This window comes from Callionymus lyra, chromosome 17 (genome assembly GCF_982586985.1).
Source record: "Callionymus lyra chromosome 17, fCalLyr1.hap1.1, whole genome shotgun sequence".
Classification (NCBI taxonomy): domain Eukaryota; kingdom Metazoa; phylum Chordata; class Actinopteri; order Syngnathiformes; family Callionymidae; genus Callionymus; species Callionymus lyra.
In genome coordinates, this window is record NC_141834.1 from 24,279,791 (window position 1) to 24,297,290 (window position 17,500).

General features: G+C 40.5%; 1 protein-coding gene across 1 annotated transcript in view; it reads right to left on the minus strand.

Moving 5' to 3' along the window:
• Nucleotides 1-1,153: 1,153 nt before the first annotated feature.
• ptpn6 (protein tyrosine phosphatase non-receptor type 6) overlaps nt 1,154-17,500 on the minus strand; it is a 31,419-nt gene continuing 15,072 nt past the window's right edge. Inside the window, exons 8-15 of the mRNA XM_087813104.1 lie at nt 17,440-17,500; nt 11,028-11,171; nt 10,531-10,668; nt 10,315-10,469; nt 6,326-6,393; nt 6,124-6,275; nt 4,239-4,303; nt 1,154-1,296 (exon numbers count right to left, since the gene is read on the minus strand). The exon at nt 17,440-17,500 is cut by the window's right edge and continues 19 nt beyond it. Of these exons, the coding sequence (XP_087669230.1) occupies nt 1,206-1,296; nt 4,239-4,303; nt 6,124-6,275; nt 6,326-6,393; nt 10,315-10,469; nt 10,531-10,668; nt 11,028-11,171; nt 17,440-17,500 (874 nt within the window). The 3' untranslated portion in view covers nt 1,154-1,205. The remainder of the gene's footprint in view (nt 1,297-4,238; nt 4,304-6,123; nt 6,276-6,325; nt 6,394-10,314; nt 10,470-10,530; nt 10,669-11,027; nt 11,172-17,439) is intronic.

The window sequence follows — 17,500 nt, forward strand, 5'->3', positions numbered from 1 at the left end:
ACTCTTTAAGCTAACTAGCTTACTACTCTTTAAGCTAAATAGCTTACTACTCTTTAAGTTAACTTGCTTACTACTCTTTAAGCTAACTAGCTTACTACTCTTTAAGATAACTAGCTTACTACTCTTTAAGATAACTAGCTTACTACTCTTTAACCTTACTAGCTTACTACTCTTTAACCTTACTAGCTTACTACTCTTTAAGCTAACTAGCTTACTACTCTTTAAGATAACTAGCTTACTACTCTTTAAGATAAATAGCTTACTACTCTTTACGCTAACTAGCTTACTACTCTTTATGCTAACTAGCTTACTACTAATTACGCTAACTAGCTTACTACTCTTTACGCTAATTAGCTTACTACTCTTTAAGCTAACTAGCTTACTACTCTTTAAGATAACTAGCTTACTACTCTTCAAGATAACTAGCTTACTACTCTTTACGCTAACTAGCTTACTACTCTTTAAGATAACTAGTTTACTACTCTTTAAGATAACTAGCTTACTACTCTTCAAGATAACTAGCTTACTACTCTTCAAGATAACTAGCTTACTACTCTTTACGCTAACTAGCTTACTACTCTTTAAGATAACTAGCTTACTACTCTTTACGCTAACTAGCTTACTAATCTTTAAGCTAACTAGATTACTACTCTTTAAGATAACTAGTTTACTACTCTTTAAGATAACTAGCTTACTACTCTTCAAGATAACTAGCGTACTACTCTTTACGCTAACTAGCTTACTACTCTTTAAGATAACTAGCGTACTACTCTTTACGCTAACTAGCTTACTACTCTTTAAGATAACTAGTTTACTACTCTTTAAGATAACTAGCTTACTACTCTTCAAGATAACTAGCTTACTACTCTTCAAGATAACTAGCTTACTACTCTTTACGCTAACTAGCTTACTACTCTTTAAGATAACTAGCTTACTACTCTTTACGCTAACTAGCTTACTAATCTTTAAGCTAACTAGATTACTACTCTTTAAGATAACTAGTTTACTACTCTTTAAGATAACTAGCTTACTACTCTTCAAGATAACTAGCGTACTACTCTTTACGCTAACTAGCTTACTAATCTTTAAGCTAACTAGCTAACTTCTTCACCTCATGTCCTTCACTCTTTATTTCATTAAAAATAAAAAGGGATAAAAGAGACAAACATGAGTTTATTAACATATGATGTCATAAACACAAGATTTTATTTCTTCTTGACTGATCCGCTCTTCTTCTCCGTCTTCTTCACGCCCTTCTTTGCTTTGCTGATGTTCTCGTAGACGTCCTCCTTGTTCCTGAGCAACACATTAGAGGTTCAACCATCAGTTCGGATCACCCACTCACAGTGTCAACGAGGTCAAAGGTCACACAGTTTCCTCTGAGGCTTCTCGTCCTTGTTAGCTAAATGAATGGAGTGCGGCGGCGGCAGGCGGCTGCAGGCCGAGCTGGTTGATTGAATTACACGGACCAGCTGCTTCATTCACCATCGTCATCAGTTACTTCATCTCTACTACTGCCTGTCCCAGCTACACAGGGTGAGACAGTAGTGTCAAGATAAACATAGAGGTTCAATTCTGACATCAACCTAAAATGTCAGTCAAAAAAATGAAGAGAATGAAAATCAACACATAAATAAACAAACAAACAAGTAAATAAATAAACCAATAAATAAACAAACCAATAAACAAACAAAAAAACAATAAACCAATTAATTAACAAACAAACCAATAAAACAATAAAAGGAGTCATGACATGAATGTTGTGTATCAGGTGTGTATCATGTGTGTAGCAGGTGTGTATCATGTGTGTAGCAGGTGTGTATCAGGTGTGTATCCGGTGTGTATCAGGTGTGTATCCGGTGTGTATCAGGTGTGTATCAGGTGTGTAGCAGGTGTGTATCAGGTGTGTATCATTTGTGTAGCAGGTGTGTAGCAGGTGTGTATCCGGTGTGTATCAGGTGTGTATCCGGTGTGTATCAGGTGTGTATCAGGTGTGTATCAGGTGTGTAGCAGGTGTGTATCAGGTGTGTATCAGGTGTGTATCAGGTGTGTATCATGTGTGTAGCAGGTGTGTATCAGGTGTGTAGCAGGTGTGTATCAGGTGTGTATCAGGTGTGTATCATGTGTGTAGCAGGTGTGTATCAGGTGTGTATCCGGTGTGTATCAGGTGTGTATCAGCTGTGTAGCAGGTGTGTATCATGTGTGTAGCAGGTGTGTATCAGGTGTGTATCATGTGTGTAGCAGGTGTGTATCAGGTGTGTATCCGGTGTGTATCAGGTGTGTATCCGGTGTGTATCAGGTGTGTATCATGTGTGTAGCAGGTGTGTATCAGGTGTGTATCCGGTGTGTATCAGGTGTGTATCCGGTGTGTATCAGGTGTGTATCAGGTGTGTATCAGGTGTGTAGCAGGTGTGTATCAGGTGTGTATCAGGTGTGTAGCAGGTGTGTAGCAGGTGTGTATCAGGTGTGTATCAGGTGTGTATCCGGTGTGTATCAGGTGTGTATCAGGTGTGTAGCAGGTGTGTTCCTCAGGTGTTCCTCAGGTGTGTATCAGGTGTGTATCAGGTGTGTAGCAGGTGTGTATCAGGTGTGTATCCGGTGTGTATCAGGTGTGTATCAGGTGTGTATCAGGTGTGTAGCAGGTGTGTAGCAGGTGTGTATCAGATGTGTAGCAGGTGTGTATCAGGTGTGTATCAGGTGTGTATCAGGTGTGTATCAAGTGTGTATCAGTTGTGTAGCAGGTGTGTATCAGGTGTGTAGCAGGTGTGTATCAGGTGTGTAGCAGGTGTGTATCAGGTGTGTATCCGGTGTGTATCAGGTGTGTATCCGGTGTGTATCAGGTGTGTATCCGGTGTGTATCAGGTGTGTATCCGGTGTGTATCAGGTGTGTATCAGATGTGTAGCAGGTGTGTATCAGGTGTGTATCAGGTGTGTATCAGGTGTGTATCAGGTGTGTATCAGTTGTGTAGCAGGTGTGTATCAGGTGTGTATACGGTGTGTATCAGGTGTGTATACGGTGTGTATCAGGTGTGTATACGGTGTGTATCAGGTGTGTATCAGGTGTGTATCCGGTGTGTATCAGGTGTGTATCAGGTGTGTATCAGGTGTGTAGCAGGTGTGTATCAGGTGTGTATCCGGTGTGTATCAGGTGTGTATCAGGTGTGTATCAGGTGTGTAGCAGGTGTGTATCAGGTGTGTATCAGGTGTGTATCAGGTGTGTATCAGGTGTGTATCAGGTGTGTAGCAGGTGTGTATCAGGTGTGTATCCGGTGTGTATCAGGTGTGTATCAGGTGTGTATCCGGTGTGTATCAGGTGTGTATCAGGTGTGTATCAGGTGTGTAGCAGGTGTGTATCAGGTGTGTATCCGGTGTGTATCCGGTGTGTATCAGGTGTGTATCAGGTGTGTATCAGGTGTGTAGCAGGTGTGTAGCAGGTGTGTAGCAGGTGTGTATCAGGTGTGTATCAGGTGTGTATCAGGTGTGTATCAGGTGTGTATCCGGTGTGTATCCGGTGTGTATCGGTGTGTATCAGGTGTGTAGCAGGTGTGTATCAGGTGTGTATCAGGTGTGTATCCAGTGTGTATCAGGTGTGTAGCAGGTGTGTATCAGGTGTGTATCAGGTGTGTATCCAGTGTGTAGCAGGTGTGTAGCAGGTGTGTATCAGGTGTGTTTCAGGTGTGTATCCGGTGTGTATCAGGTGTGTATCCGGTGTGTATCAGGTGTGTAGCAGGTGTGTTCCTCAGGTGTTCCTCAGGTGTGTATCAGGTGTGTATCAGGTGTGTATCATGTGTGTAGCAGGTGTGTAGCAGGTGTGTAGCAGGTGTGTAGCAGGTGTGTAGCAGGTGTGTATCAGGTGTGTAGCAGGTGTGTATCAGGTGTGTATCAGGTGTGTAGCAGGTGTGTAGCAGGTGTGTATCAGGTGTGTAGCAGGTGTGTATCAGGTGTGTAGCAGGTGTGTAGCAGGTGTGTATCAGGTGTGTATCAGGTGTGTAGCAGGTGTGTATCAGGTGTGTATCAGGTGTGTATCAGGTGTGTATCAGGTGTGTAGCAGGTGTGTATCAGGTGTGTAGCAGGTGTGTAGCAGGTGTGTAGCAGGTGTGTAGCAGGTGTGTAGCAGGTGTGTAGCAGGTGTGTATCAGGTGTGTAGCAGGTGTGTATCAGGTGTGTAGCAGGTGTGTAGCAGGTGTGTAGCAGGTGTGTAGCAGGTGTGTAGCAGGTGTGTAGCAGGTGTGACTCACTTGGAAACCTTCCTGCTCACTGGTTGTTGCTTCAGACAGATGTTGCCGTATTCAAACTTTGTTTCCTGCAGAGACACAGTCGATCAACATTATTGATCGTGGCTCGATTACTCATGTCTGTGTTCACTTGTTTAAAGACAGCTTTAGTTAGTTTAGTGTTGAACTCACTCATCTTCGTTACCATATCTTCCCATAAATGGTTTACAGACACTGACTTTTAGTCCAACTGTATCCTCTCGTCCTCAGTCAGTAGATTTCTTTTCTTATCAAGTGACCTAGACTTTTAACTCACACATAAACAAATCTCACTGCTTACTTCCACCTTCGTAACATTTCAAACATCACTTCCTTCCTTTAGATGCTGAGAAGCTCATCTCTTGTAACCTCCAGACGGTTGTGAGTCTCTTCTGTCAGGATGTTCAAGTCTCTCAGGATCTTCAGCTCATTCACCTGCAGCTCGTGTCCTGACTAAGACTAAGAGACACGAACACACCTGTACTGTCTTCACTACTTTGACTTCAGTAGAATTTAGATACCATTTAAAATCCTTCTCCTAACCTATAAAGCCTTCCATGGTCTAGAACCAACATACATTAAAGATCTAATCCAAACGTACCAACCCTCAAGGACCTTACGATCCCTAAACTCTGATCTATTAGTTATACCACAAATCTCTAAATGTAGATTTGGAGCCAGGGCCTTCAGTTTTCAAGCCCCTCTGCTGTGGAACCAACTACATATATTATATCCTCCCTCACTCCTCTCCTCATCCATCTGTCTATCCCCCCATCCTTCCTCCCAGCCGGTCAAAGCAGGAGTCAACAATAGGTCTGGTTCTGCTCCAGGTTTCTTCTAAAAGGAAGTTTTTCCTCGTCATAGTTCACTGTACAGTGTTTCGCTCATTGTTGAATTGATCTGTTTTTCCTTAATCAGCTATAGTCTTAACTTAATCAACTATAGTCTTAACTTAATCAACTATAGTCTTAACTTAATCAACTATAGTCTTAACTTAATCAACTATAGTCTTAATTTAATCAACTATAGTCTTAACTTAATCGACTATAGTCTTAACTTAATCAACCTGTGATGACCTATGTTGACCTGTGATGACCTGTGATAACATGTGATGACCTATGTTTACCTGTGTTGACCTGTGATGACCTGTGATAACATGTGATGACCTATGTTTACCTGTGTTGACCTGTGATGACCTGTGATAACATGTGATGACCTATGTTGACCTGTGATGACCTGTGATAACATGTGATGACCTATGTTTACCTGTGTTGACCTGTGATGACCTGTGATAACATGTGATGACCTGTGATGACCTGTGTTGACCTGTGATGACCTGTGATAACATGTGATGACCTATGTTTACCTGTGTTGACCTGTGATGACCTGTGATAACATGTGATGACCTGTGATGACCTGTGTTGACCTGTGATGACCTGTGATAACATGTGATGACCTATGTTTACCTGTGTTGACCTGTGATGACCTGTGATAACATGTGATGACCTATGTTTACCTGTGTTGACCCGTGTTGACCTATGTTGACCTGTGATGACCTATGTTTACCTGTGTTGACCTGTGATGACCTGTGATAACATGTGTTGACCTGTGATGACCTGTGATAACATGTGATGACCTGTGATGACCTGTGATGACCTGTGATGACCTATGTTTACCTGTGTTGACCCGTGTTGACCTATGTTGACCTGTGATGACCTATGTTTACCTGTGTTGACCTGTGATGACCTGTGATAACATGTGATGACCTGTGATGACCTGTGATGACCTGTGATAACATGTGTTGACCTGTGATGACCTGTGATGACCTATGTTGATCTGTGATAACCTGTGTTGACCTGTGACCTCTCACCATGGCGGCGTTGTCCTTGGTCTTGGTGGTGTCGATGTACTCGGACACGGCCAGGTAGATGAACTTGTACTGCGCCTCCGTCTGGACCATCCCGGAGCGCTGATCCCGCACCATGGCGATGTGTTTGGGAATGTCCAGGTCACAGTTCATGCCTGCGGAGACACGGGTCAGTGCAGGTCGTCCAGGAGGGCGAGCGCCTCACCGATGGTGTCGAGCGTCTCCACGATCATGTCGATGACGATGATGGTGCCGGTGCGACCGATGCCGGCGCTGAGCGTAAGAAGCAACACATGAGCAGATTTAGTCCACATTCCACAAACAATTCCATGAACCATGAACGAGTCTTTGTTCCTGGAATCATGAGATTATAATCATTCTTCCTCAGATTATCAATCATTCTTGCTGAGATTATCAATCATTCTTGCTGAGATTATCAATCATTCTTGCTGAGATTATCAATCATTCTTGCTGAGATTATCAATCATTCTTGCTGAGATTATCAATCATTCTTCCTCAGATTATCAATCATTCTTGCTCAGATTATCAATCATTCTTGCTCAGATTATCAATCATTCTTGCTGAGATTATCAATCATTCTTGCTCAGATTATCAATCATTCTTGCTGAGATTATCAATCATTCTTCCTCAGATTATCAATCATTCTTCCTCAGATTATCAATCATTCTTGCTCAGATTATCAATCATTCTTGCTGAGATTATCAATCATTCTTCCTCAGATTATCAATCATTCTTCCTCAGATTATCAATCATTCTTGCTGAGATTATCAATCATTCTTGCTGAGATTATCATGATGATCACGAAGCCTCCACACATGTTTGCACATGATCAACAACATGTTTGAAAACATGAAAATGAAGTGAACAACCTGTGATGCGTTCAGGTTCACCTTGGGAATAAACGTTTTATACAAAAGTGTGTATAAGTGTGTATAAGTGAGTGTATAAGTGTGTATAAGTGAGTTTATAAGTGTGTATAAAAGTGTGTATAAATCAGTGTATAAGTGTGAATATAATTGTGTATATAAGTAAGTAAGTAAGTTAGTAATATTTATTTATATAGCGCTTTTCCAGACCAGGGTCACAAAGAACTTAAACAATCAAAACAATATTCAATAAAGTACATACTTTAAAGATCAAGATAAAACTGAGAACAACACAGGAGTTCCAGAAATTCAAGGAAAAGCCTGAACAAATAGAAACGTCTTAAGATGTTTCTTGAAGGAGTCAGTAGATCATCAAACACAGATGTTTCTTGAAGGAGTCAGTAGATCATCAAACACAGATGTTTCTTGAAGGAGTCAGTAGATCATCAAACACAGATGTTTCTTAAAGGAGTCAGTAGATCATCAAACACAGATGTTTCTTAAAGGAGTCAGTAGATCATCAAACACAGATGTTTCTTGAAGGAGTCAGTAGATCATCAAACACAGATGTTTCTTGAAGGAGTCAGTAGATCATCAAACACAGATGTTTCTTGAAGGAGTCAGTAGATCATCAAACACAGATGTTTCTTGAAGGAGTCAGTAGATCATCAAACACAGATGTTTCTTGAAGGAGTCAGTAGATCATCAAACACAGATGTTTCTTGAAGGAGTCAGTAGATCATCAAACACAGATGTTTCTTAAAGGAGTCAGTAGATCATCAAACACACATGTTTCTTGAAGGAGTCAGTAGATCATCAAACACAGATGTTTCTTGAAGGAGTCAGTAGATCATCAAACACACATGTTTCTTGAAGGAGTCAGTAGATCATCAAACACAGATGTTTCTTGAAGGAGTCAGTAGATCATCAAACACAGATGTTTCTTGAAGGAGTCAGTAGATCATCAAACACAGATGTTTCTTGAAGGAGTCAGTAGATCATCAAACACAGATGTTTCTTAAAGGAGTCAGTAGATCATCAAACACAGATGTTTCTTGAAGGAGTCAGTAGATCATCAAACACAGATGTTTCTTGAAGGAGTCAGTAGATCATCAAACACAGATGTTTCTTGAAGGAGTCAGTAGATCATCAAACACACATGTTTCTTGAAGGAGTCAGTAGATCATCAAACACAGATGTTTCTTGAAGGAGTCAGTAGATCATCAAACACAGATGTTTCTTGAAGGAGTCAGTAGATCATCAAACACAGATGTTTCTTGAAGGAGTCAGTAGATCATCAAACACACATGTTTCTTGAAGGAGTCAGTAGATCATCAAACACATGTTTCTTGAAGGAGTCAGTAGATCATCAAACACACATGTTTCTTGAAGGAGTCAGTAGATCATCAAACACAGATGTTTCTTGAAGGACTCAGTAGATCATCAAACAGATGTTTCTTGAAGGAGTCAGTAGATCATCAAACACACATGTTTCTTGAAGGAGTCAGTAGATCATCAAACACACATGTTTCTTGAAGGAGTCAGTAGATCATCAAACACAGATGTTTCTTGAAGGAGTCAGTAGATCATCAAACACACATGTTTCTTGAAGGAGTCAGTAGATCATCAAACACAGATGTTTCTTGAAGGAGTCAGTAGATCATCAAACACACATGTTTCTTGAAGGAGTCAGAAGATCATCAAACACACATGTTTCTTGAAGGAGTCAGTAGATCATCAAACACAGAGATCGTTCCAAAGCTTAGGAGCAACAGTCTGGAAGGATTTCTCTACTCTGGTGTAGAAGGGTGTATAAGTGTATATAAGTGTGTATAAGTGTATATAAGTGTGTATATAAGTGTGTTCAAGTGTGTATAAGTGTATATAAGTGTGTATATAAGTGTGTTCAAGTGTGTATAAGTGTATATAAGTGTGTATATAAGTGTGTTCAAGTGTGTATAAGTGTATATAAGTGTGTATATAAGTGTGTTCAAGTGTGTATAAGTGTATATAAGTGTGTTCAAGTGTGTATAAGTGTATATAAGTGTGTATATAAGTGTGTTCAAGTGTGTATAAGTGTATATAAGGGTGTATAAGTGTATATAAGTGTGTATAAGTGTATATAAGTGTGTATATAAGTGTGTTCAAGTGTGTATAAGTGTATATAAGTGTGTATATAAGTGTGTTCAAGTGTGTATAAGTGTATATAAGTGTGTATATAAGTGTGTTCAAGTGTGTATAAGTGTATATAAGTGTGTATATAAGTGTGTTCAAGTGTGTATAAGTGTATATAAGTGTGTTCAAGTGTGTATAAGTGTATATAAGTGTGTTCAAGTGTGTATAAGTGTATATAAGGGTGTATAAGTGTATATAAGTGTGTATATAAGTGTGTTCAAGTGTGTATAAGTGTATATAAGGGTGTATAAGTGTATATAAGTGTGTATATAAGTGTGTTCAAGTGTGTATAAGTGTATATAAGGGTGTATAAGTGTATATAAGTGTGTATAAGTGTGTTCAAGTGTGTTCAAGTGTGTTAAAGTGTGTTCAAGTGTGTATAACTGTGTATAAGTGTATATAAGTGTGTATATAAGTGTGTTCAAGTGTGTATAAGTGTATATAAGGGTGTATAAGTGTATATAAGTGTGTATATAAGTGTGTTCAAGTGTGTATAAGTGTATATAAGGGTGTATAAGTGTATATAAGTGTGTATATAAGTGTGTTCAAGTGTGTTCAAGTGTGTTAAAGTGTGTTCAAGTGTGTATAACTGTGTATAAGTGTATATAAGTGTGTATATAAGTGTGTTCAAGTGTGTATAAGTGTATATAAGTGTGTATATAAGTGTGTTCAAGTGTGTATAAGTGTATATAAGTGTGTATAAGTGTATATAAGGGTGTATAAGTGTATATAAGTGTGTATATAAGTGTGTTCAAGTGTGTATAAGTGTATATAAGTGTGTATAAGTGTATATAAGGGTGTATAAGTGTATATAAGTGTGTATATAAGTGTGTTCAAGTGTGTATAAGTGTATATAAGGGTGTATAAGTGTATATAAGTGTGTATAAGTGTATATAAGTGTGTATATAAGTGTGTTCAAGTGTGTATAAGTGTATATAAGGGTGTATAAGTGTATATAAGTGTGTATAAGTGTATATAAGTGTGTATATAAGTGTGTTCAAGTGTGTATAAGTGTATATAAGGGTGTATAAGTGTATATAAGTGTGTATATAAGTGTGTTCAAGTGTGTATAAGTGTATATAAGGGTGTATAAGTGCATATAAGTGTGTATATAAGTGTGTTAAGTGTGGACCTGCAGTGGATGATCATCGGTCCGGCGTCTCTCAGCTCGGCTTGTTTACTGTTGACCTGCGACAGGAAGTTCAAGACTCCACTGGGTTCCTGAGGGACGCCGTGATCCGGCCAACTGAGGTACTGGAAGTGAAAGATGCTGCGAGAGGAACCGGGCTGAGGAGAGAAGACTCGTGACTCATGGCTCGTGACTCATGGCTCATGACTCGTGACTCACCTTATCACGTCGAGTGACGTCGATCACTGTGACCTTGAAGTCTCGAACCAGATCTTCTTCAGTCTCGGACTGAACCGTCACCGTGAAGGAAGTCAAGTCCTCTGTGGCCTCCTGGGACCAGTATGGTACACACTTGTTCTACACACACACACACACACACACACACACACACACACACACACACACACACACACACACACACATGTACACACACACACACACACACACACACACACACACACACACACACACACACATGTACACACACACACACACATGTACACACACACACACACACACACACACACATGTACACACACACACACACATGTACACACACACACACACACACACATGTACACACACACACACACATGTACACACACACACACACACACACACATTATTGTCAAGTCTGATCCTAGTTATAATTAACTAGTTCACTCTTCACTCGATCATCGTCTTAACTTATTTATCTTAACTATAACTTAACTAACCCGTCCTTTCTCCACCAGTCTGGTCGTCATGACGATCACGCGGCTCTTCTCCTGCCAAACCATCTTCCAAAAATCTTCCACGGTGGACGAGAGACAACCTTGAGTCGCGATGTAGACCTTCTGAGCTCCTTCACGCAGAGAGTTCTACACACGTGTACAAACACACATGTTTACACACACATGTCTACACACACATGTTTGCACACACATGTTTGCACACACATGTCTACACACGTGTACAAACACACATGTTTACACACACATGTCTACACACACATGTTTGCACACACATGTTTGCACACACATGTCTACACACGTGTACAAACACACATGTTTACACACACATGTTTACACACACATGTCTACACACGTGTACAAACACACATGTTTACACACACATGTCTACACACGTGTACAAACACACATGTTTACACACACATGTCTACACACGTGTACAAACACACATGTTTACACACACATGTCTACACACACATGTTTGCACACACATGTTGGCACACACATGTCTACACACGTGTACAAACACACATGTTTACACACACATGTCTACACACGTGTACAAACACACATGTTTACACACACATGTCTACACACACATGTTTGCACACACATGTTTGCACACACATGTCTACACACATGTACAAACACACATGTTTACACACACATGTTTACACACACATGTCTACACACGTGTACAAACACACATGTTTACACACACATGTCTACACACGTGTACAAACACACATGTTTACACACACATGTCTACACACGTGTACAAACACACATGTTTACACACACATGTCTACACACGTGTACAAACACACATGTTTACACACACATGTTTACACACACACACACATGTCTACACACGTGTACAAACACACATGTTTACACACACATGTCTACACACGTGTACAAACACACGTGTTTACACACACATGTTTACACACACACACACACATGTCTACACACGTGTACAAACACACATGTTTACACACACATGTCTACACACGTGTACAAACACACGTGTTTACACACACATGTTTACACACACATGTTTACACACACATGTTTGCACACGTGTACAAACACACATGTTTACACACACATGTTTACACACACATGTTTGCACACGTGTACAAACACACATGTTTACACACACATGTTTACACACACATGTTTACACACACATGTTTGCACACGTGTACAAACACACATGTTTACACACACACGTCTACACACGTGTACAAACACACATGTTTACACACACATGTCTACACACGTGTACAAACACACGTGTTTACACACACATGTTTACACACACACACACACATGTCTACACACGTGTACAAACACACATGTTTACACACACATGTCTACACACGTGTACAAACACACGTGTTTACACACACATGTTTACACACACACACACACATGTCTACACACGTGTACAAACACACATGTTTACACACACATGTCTACACACATGTACAAACACACATGTTTACACACACATGTCTACACACGTGTACAAACACACGTGTTTACACACACATGTTTACACACACACACACACATGTCTACACACGTGTACAAACACACATGTTTACACACACATGTCTACACACGTGTACAAACACACATGTTTACACACACATGTCTACACACGTGTACAAACACACATGTTTACACACACATGTCTACACACACATGTTTGCACACACATGTTTGCACACACATGTCTACACACGTGTACAAACACACATGTTTACACACACATGTTTACACACACATGTCTACACACGTGTACAAACACACATGTTTACACACACATGTTTGCACACACACGTGTTTACACACACATGTTTGCACACACACACACATGTCTACACACGTGTACAAACACACATGTTTACACACACATGTCTACACACGTGTACAAACACACATGTTTACACACACATGTCTACACACGTGTACAAACACACATGTTTACACACACATGTCTACACACGTGTACAAACACACATGTTTACACACACATGTCTACACACACATGTTTGCACACACATGTTTGCACACACATGTCTACACACGTGTACAAACACACATGTTTACACACACATGTCTACACACGTGTACAAACACACATGTTTACACACACATGTCTACACACACATGTTTGCACACACATGTTTGCACACACATGTCTACACACGTGTACAAACACACATGTTTACACACACATGTTTACACACACATGTCTACACACGTGTACAAACACACATGTTTACACACACATGTCTACACACGTGTACAAACACACATGTTTACACACACATGTCTACACACGTGTACAAACACACATGTTTACACACACATGTCTACACACGTGTACAAACACACATGTTTACACACACATGTTTACACACACACACACACATGTCTACACACGTGTACAAACACACATGTTTACACACACATGTCTACACACGTGTACAAACACACGTGTTTACACACACATGTTTACACACAAACACACACATGTCTACACACGTGTACAAACACACATGTTTACACACACATGTCTACACACGTGTACAAACACACGTGTTTACACACACATGTTTACACACACATGTTTACACACACATGTTTGCACACGTGTACAAACACACATGTTTACACACACATGTTTACACACACATGTTTGCACACGTGTACAAACACACATGTTTACACACACATGTTTACACACACATGTTTACACACACATGTTTGCACACGTGTACAAACACACATGTTTACACACACATGTCTACACACGTGTACAAACACACATGTTTACACACACATGTCTACACACGTGTACAAACACACGTGTTTACACACACATGTTTACACACACACACACACATGTCTACACACGTGTACAAACACACATGTTTACACACACATGTCTACACACGTGTACAAACACACATGTTTACACACACATGTCTACACACGTGTACAAACACACGTGTTTACACACACATGTTTACACACACACACACACATGTCTACACACGTGTACAAACACACATGTTTACACACACATGTCTACACACGTGTACAAACACACATGTTTACACACACATGTCTACACACGTGTACAAACACACGTGTTTACACACACATGTTTACACACACACACACACATGTCTACACACGTGTACAAACACACATGTTTACACACACATGTCTACACACGTGTACAAACACACATGTTTACACACACATGTTTACACACACATGTTTGCACACACACACATGTTTACACACGTGTACAAACACACGTGTTTACACACACATGTTTGCACACACACGTGTTTACACACACATGTTTGCACACACACACACATGTCTACACACGTGTACAAACACACGTGTTTACACACACATGTTTGCACACAGACACACACATGTTTACACACGTGTACAAACACACGTGTTTACACACACATGTTTGCACACACACACACATGTCTACACACGTGTACAAACACACGTGTTTACACACACATGTTTGCACACACACACACATGTCTACACACGTGTACAAACACACGTGTTTACACACACATGTTTGCACACACACACACATGTCTACACACGTGTACAAACACACGTGTTTACACACACATGTTTGCACACACACACACATGTCTACACACGTGTACAAACACACGTGTTTACACACACATGTTTGCACACACACACACACATGTCTACACACGTGTACAAACACACATGTTTACACACACATGTTTGCACACACACACACACATGTCTACACACGTGTACAAACACACGTGTTTACACACACATGTTTACACACACACACACACATGTCTACACACGTGTACAAACACACGTGTTTACACACACATGTTTACACACACACACACACATGTCTACACACGTGTACAAACACACGTGTTTACACACACATGTTTGCACACACACACACACACACACATGTCTACACACGTGTACAAACACACGTGTTTACACACACATGTTTGCACACACACACACACACACACACACACACATGTCTACACACACACGTGTTTACACACACATGTTTGCACACACACACACACACACACATGTCTACACACACATGTTTACACACACATGTTTACACACACAGACACATGTTTACACACACAAACACATACACACACACACACACATGTCTACACACACATGTGTACAAACACACGTGTTTACACACACATGTTTGCACACACACACACACATGCCTACACACACATGTGTACAAACACACGTGTTTACACAAACATGTTTCCACACACACACATGTTTACACACACACACATGTTTACACACACACACATGTTTACACACACACATATGTTTACATACACACACACACATGTTTACACACACACACACACACGTTTACACACACACACACACATGTTTACACACACACACACACACGTTTACACACACACATATGTTTACACACACACACATGTTTACACACACACACATGTTTACACACACACACACACACACAAGTTTACACACACACACACATGTTTACACACACACACACACACACGTTTACACACACACACACACATGTTTACACACACACACACACACGTTTACACACACACACACACACGTTTACACACACACACATGTTTACACACACACACACACACATGTTTACACACACACACAGACATGTTTACACACACACACAGACATGTTTACACACACACACACATGTTTACACACACACACACACATGTTTACACACACACACAGACATGTTTACACACACACACACACATGTTTACACACACACACAGACATGTTTACACACACACACACATGTTTACACACACACACAGACATGTTTACACACACACACACACATGTTTACACACACACACACAGACACGTTTACACACACACACACACATGTTTACACACACACACAGACATGTTTACACACACACACATGTTTACACACACACACAGACATGTTTACACACACACACAGACATGTTTACACACACACACAGACATGTTTACACACACACACACACACATGTTTACACACACACACAGACATGTTTACACACACACACATGTTTACACACACACACACACATGTTTACACACACACACAGACATGTTTACACACACACACACACACATGTTTGCACACACACACACATGTTTACACACACACACACACATGTTTACACACACACACAGACATGTTTACACACACACACACACATGTTTGCACACACACACACATGTTTACACACACACACACACATGTTTACACACACACACACACATGTTTGCACACACACACACATGTTTACACACACACACACACATGTTTACACACACACACACACACACATGTTTACACACACACACACATGTTTACACACACACACACACACATGTTTGCACACACACACACATGTTTACACACACACACACACACATGTTTACACACACACACAGACATGTTTACACACACACACACACATGTTTTCACACACACACACACATGTTTACACACACACACACACACACACACACATGTTTACACACACACACACACACACACACACATGTTTACACACACACACACAGACATGTTTACACACACACACACACATGTTTACACACACACACACACATGTTTACACACACACACTCACATGTTTACACACACACACACACATGTTTACACACACACACACAGACATGTTTACACACACACACACACATGTTTACACACACACACACACATGTTTACACACACACACTCACATGTTTACACACACACACACACATGTTTACACACACACACACAGACATGTTTACACACACACACACACATGTTTACACACACACACACACACATGTTTACACACACACACAGACATGTTTACACACACACACACACATGTTTTCACACACACACACACATGTTTACACACACACACACACACACACACACATGTTTACACACACACACACACACACACACACATGTTTACACACACACACACAGACATGTTTACACACACACACACACATGTTTACACACACACACACACATGTTTACACACACACACTCACATGTTTACACACACACACACACATGTTTACACACACACACACAGACATGTTTACACACACACACACACATGTTTACACACACACACACACATGTTTACACACACACACTCACATGTTTACACACACACACACACATGTTTACACACACACACACACACATGTTTACACACACACACACACATGTTTACACACACACACTCACTCTGATGTAGTTGGCGTTGATATAGTCCGAGCCGACGATGTCGGGGTCAGAGTTGAACAGA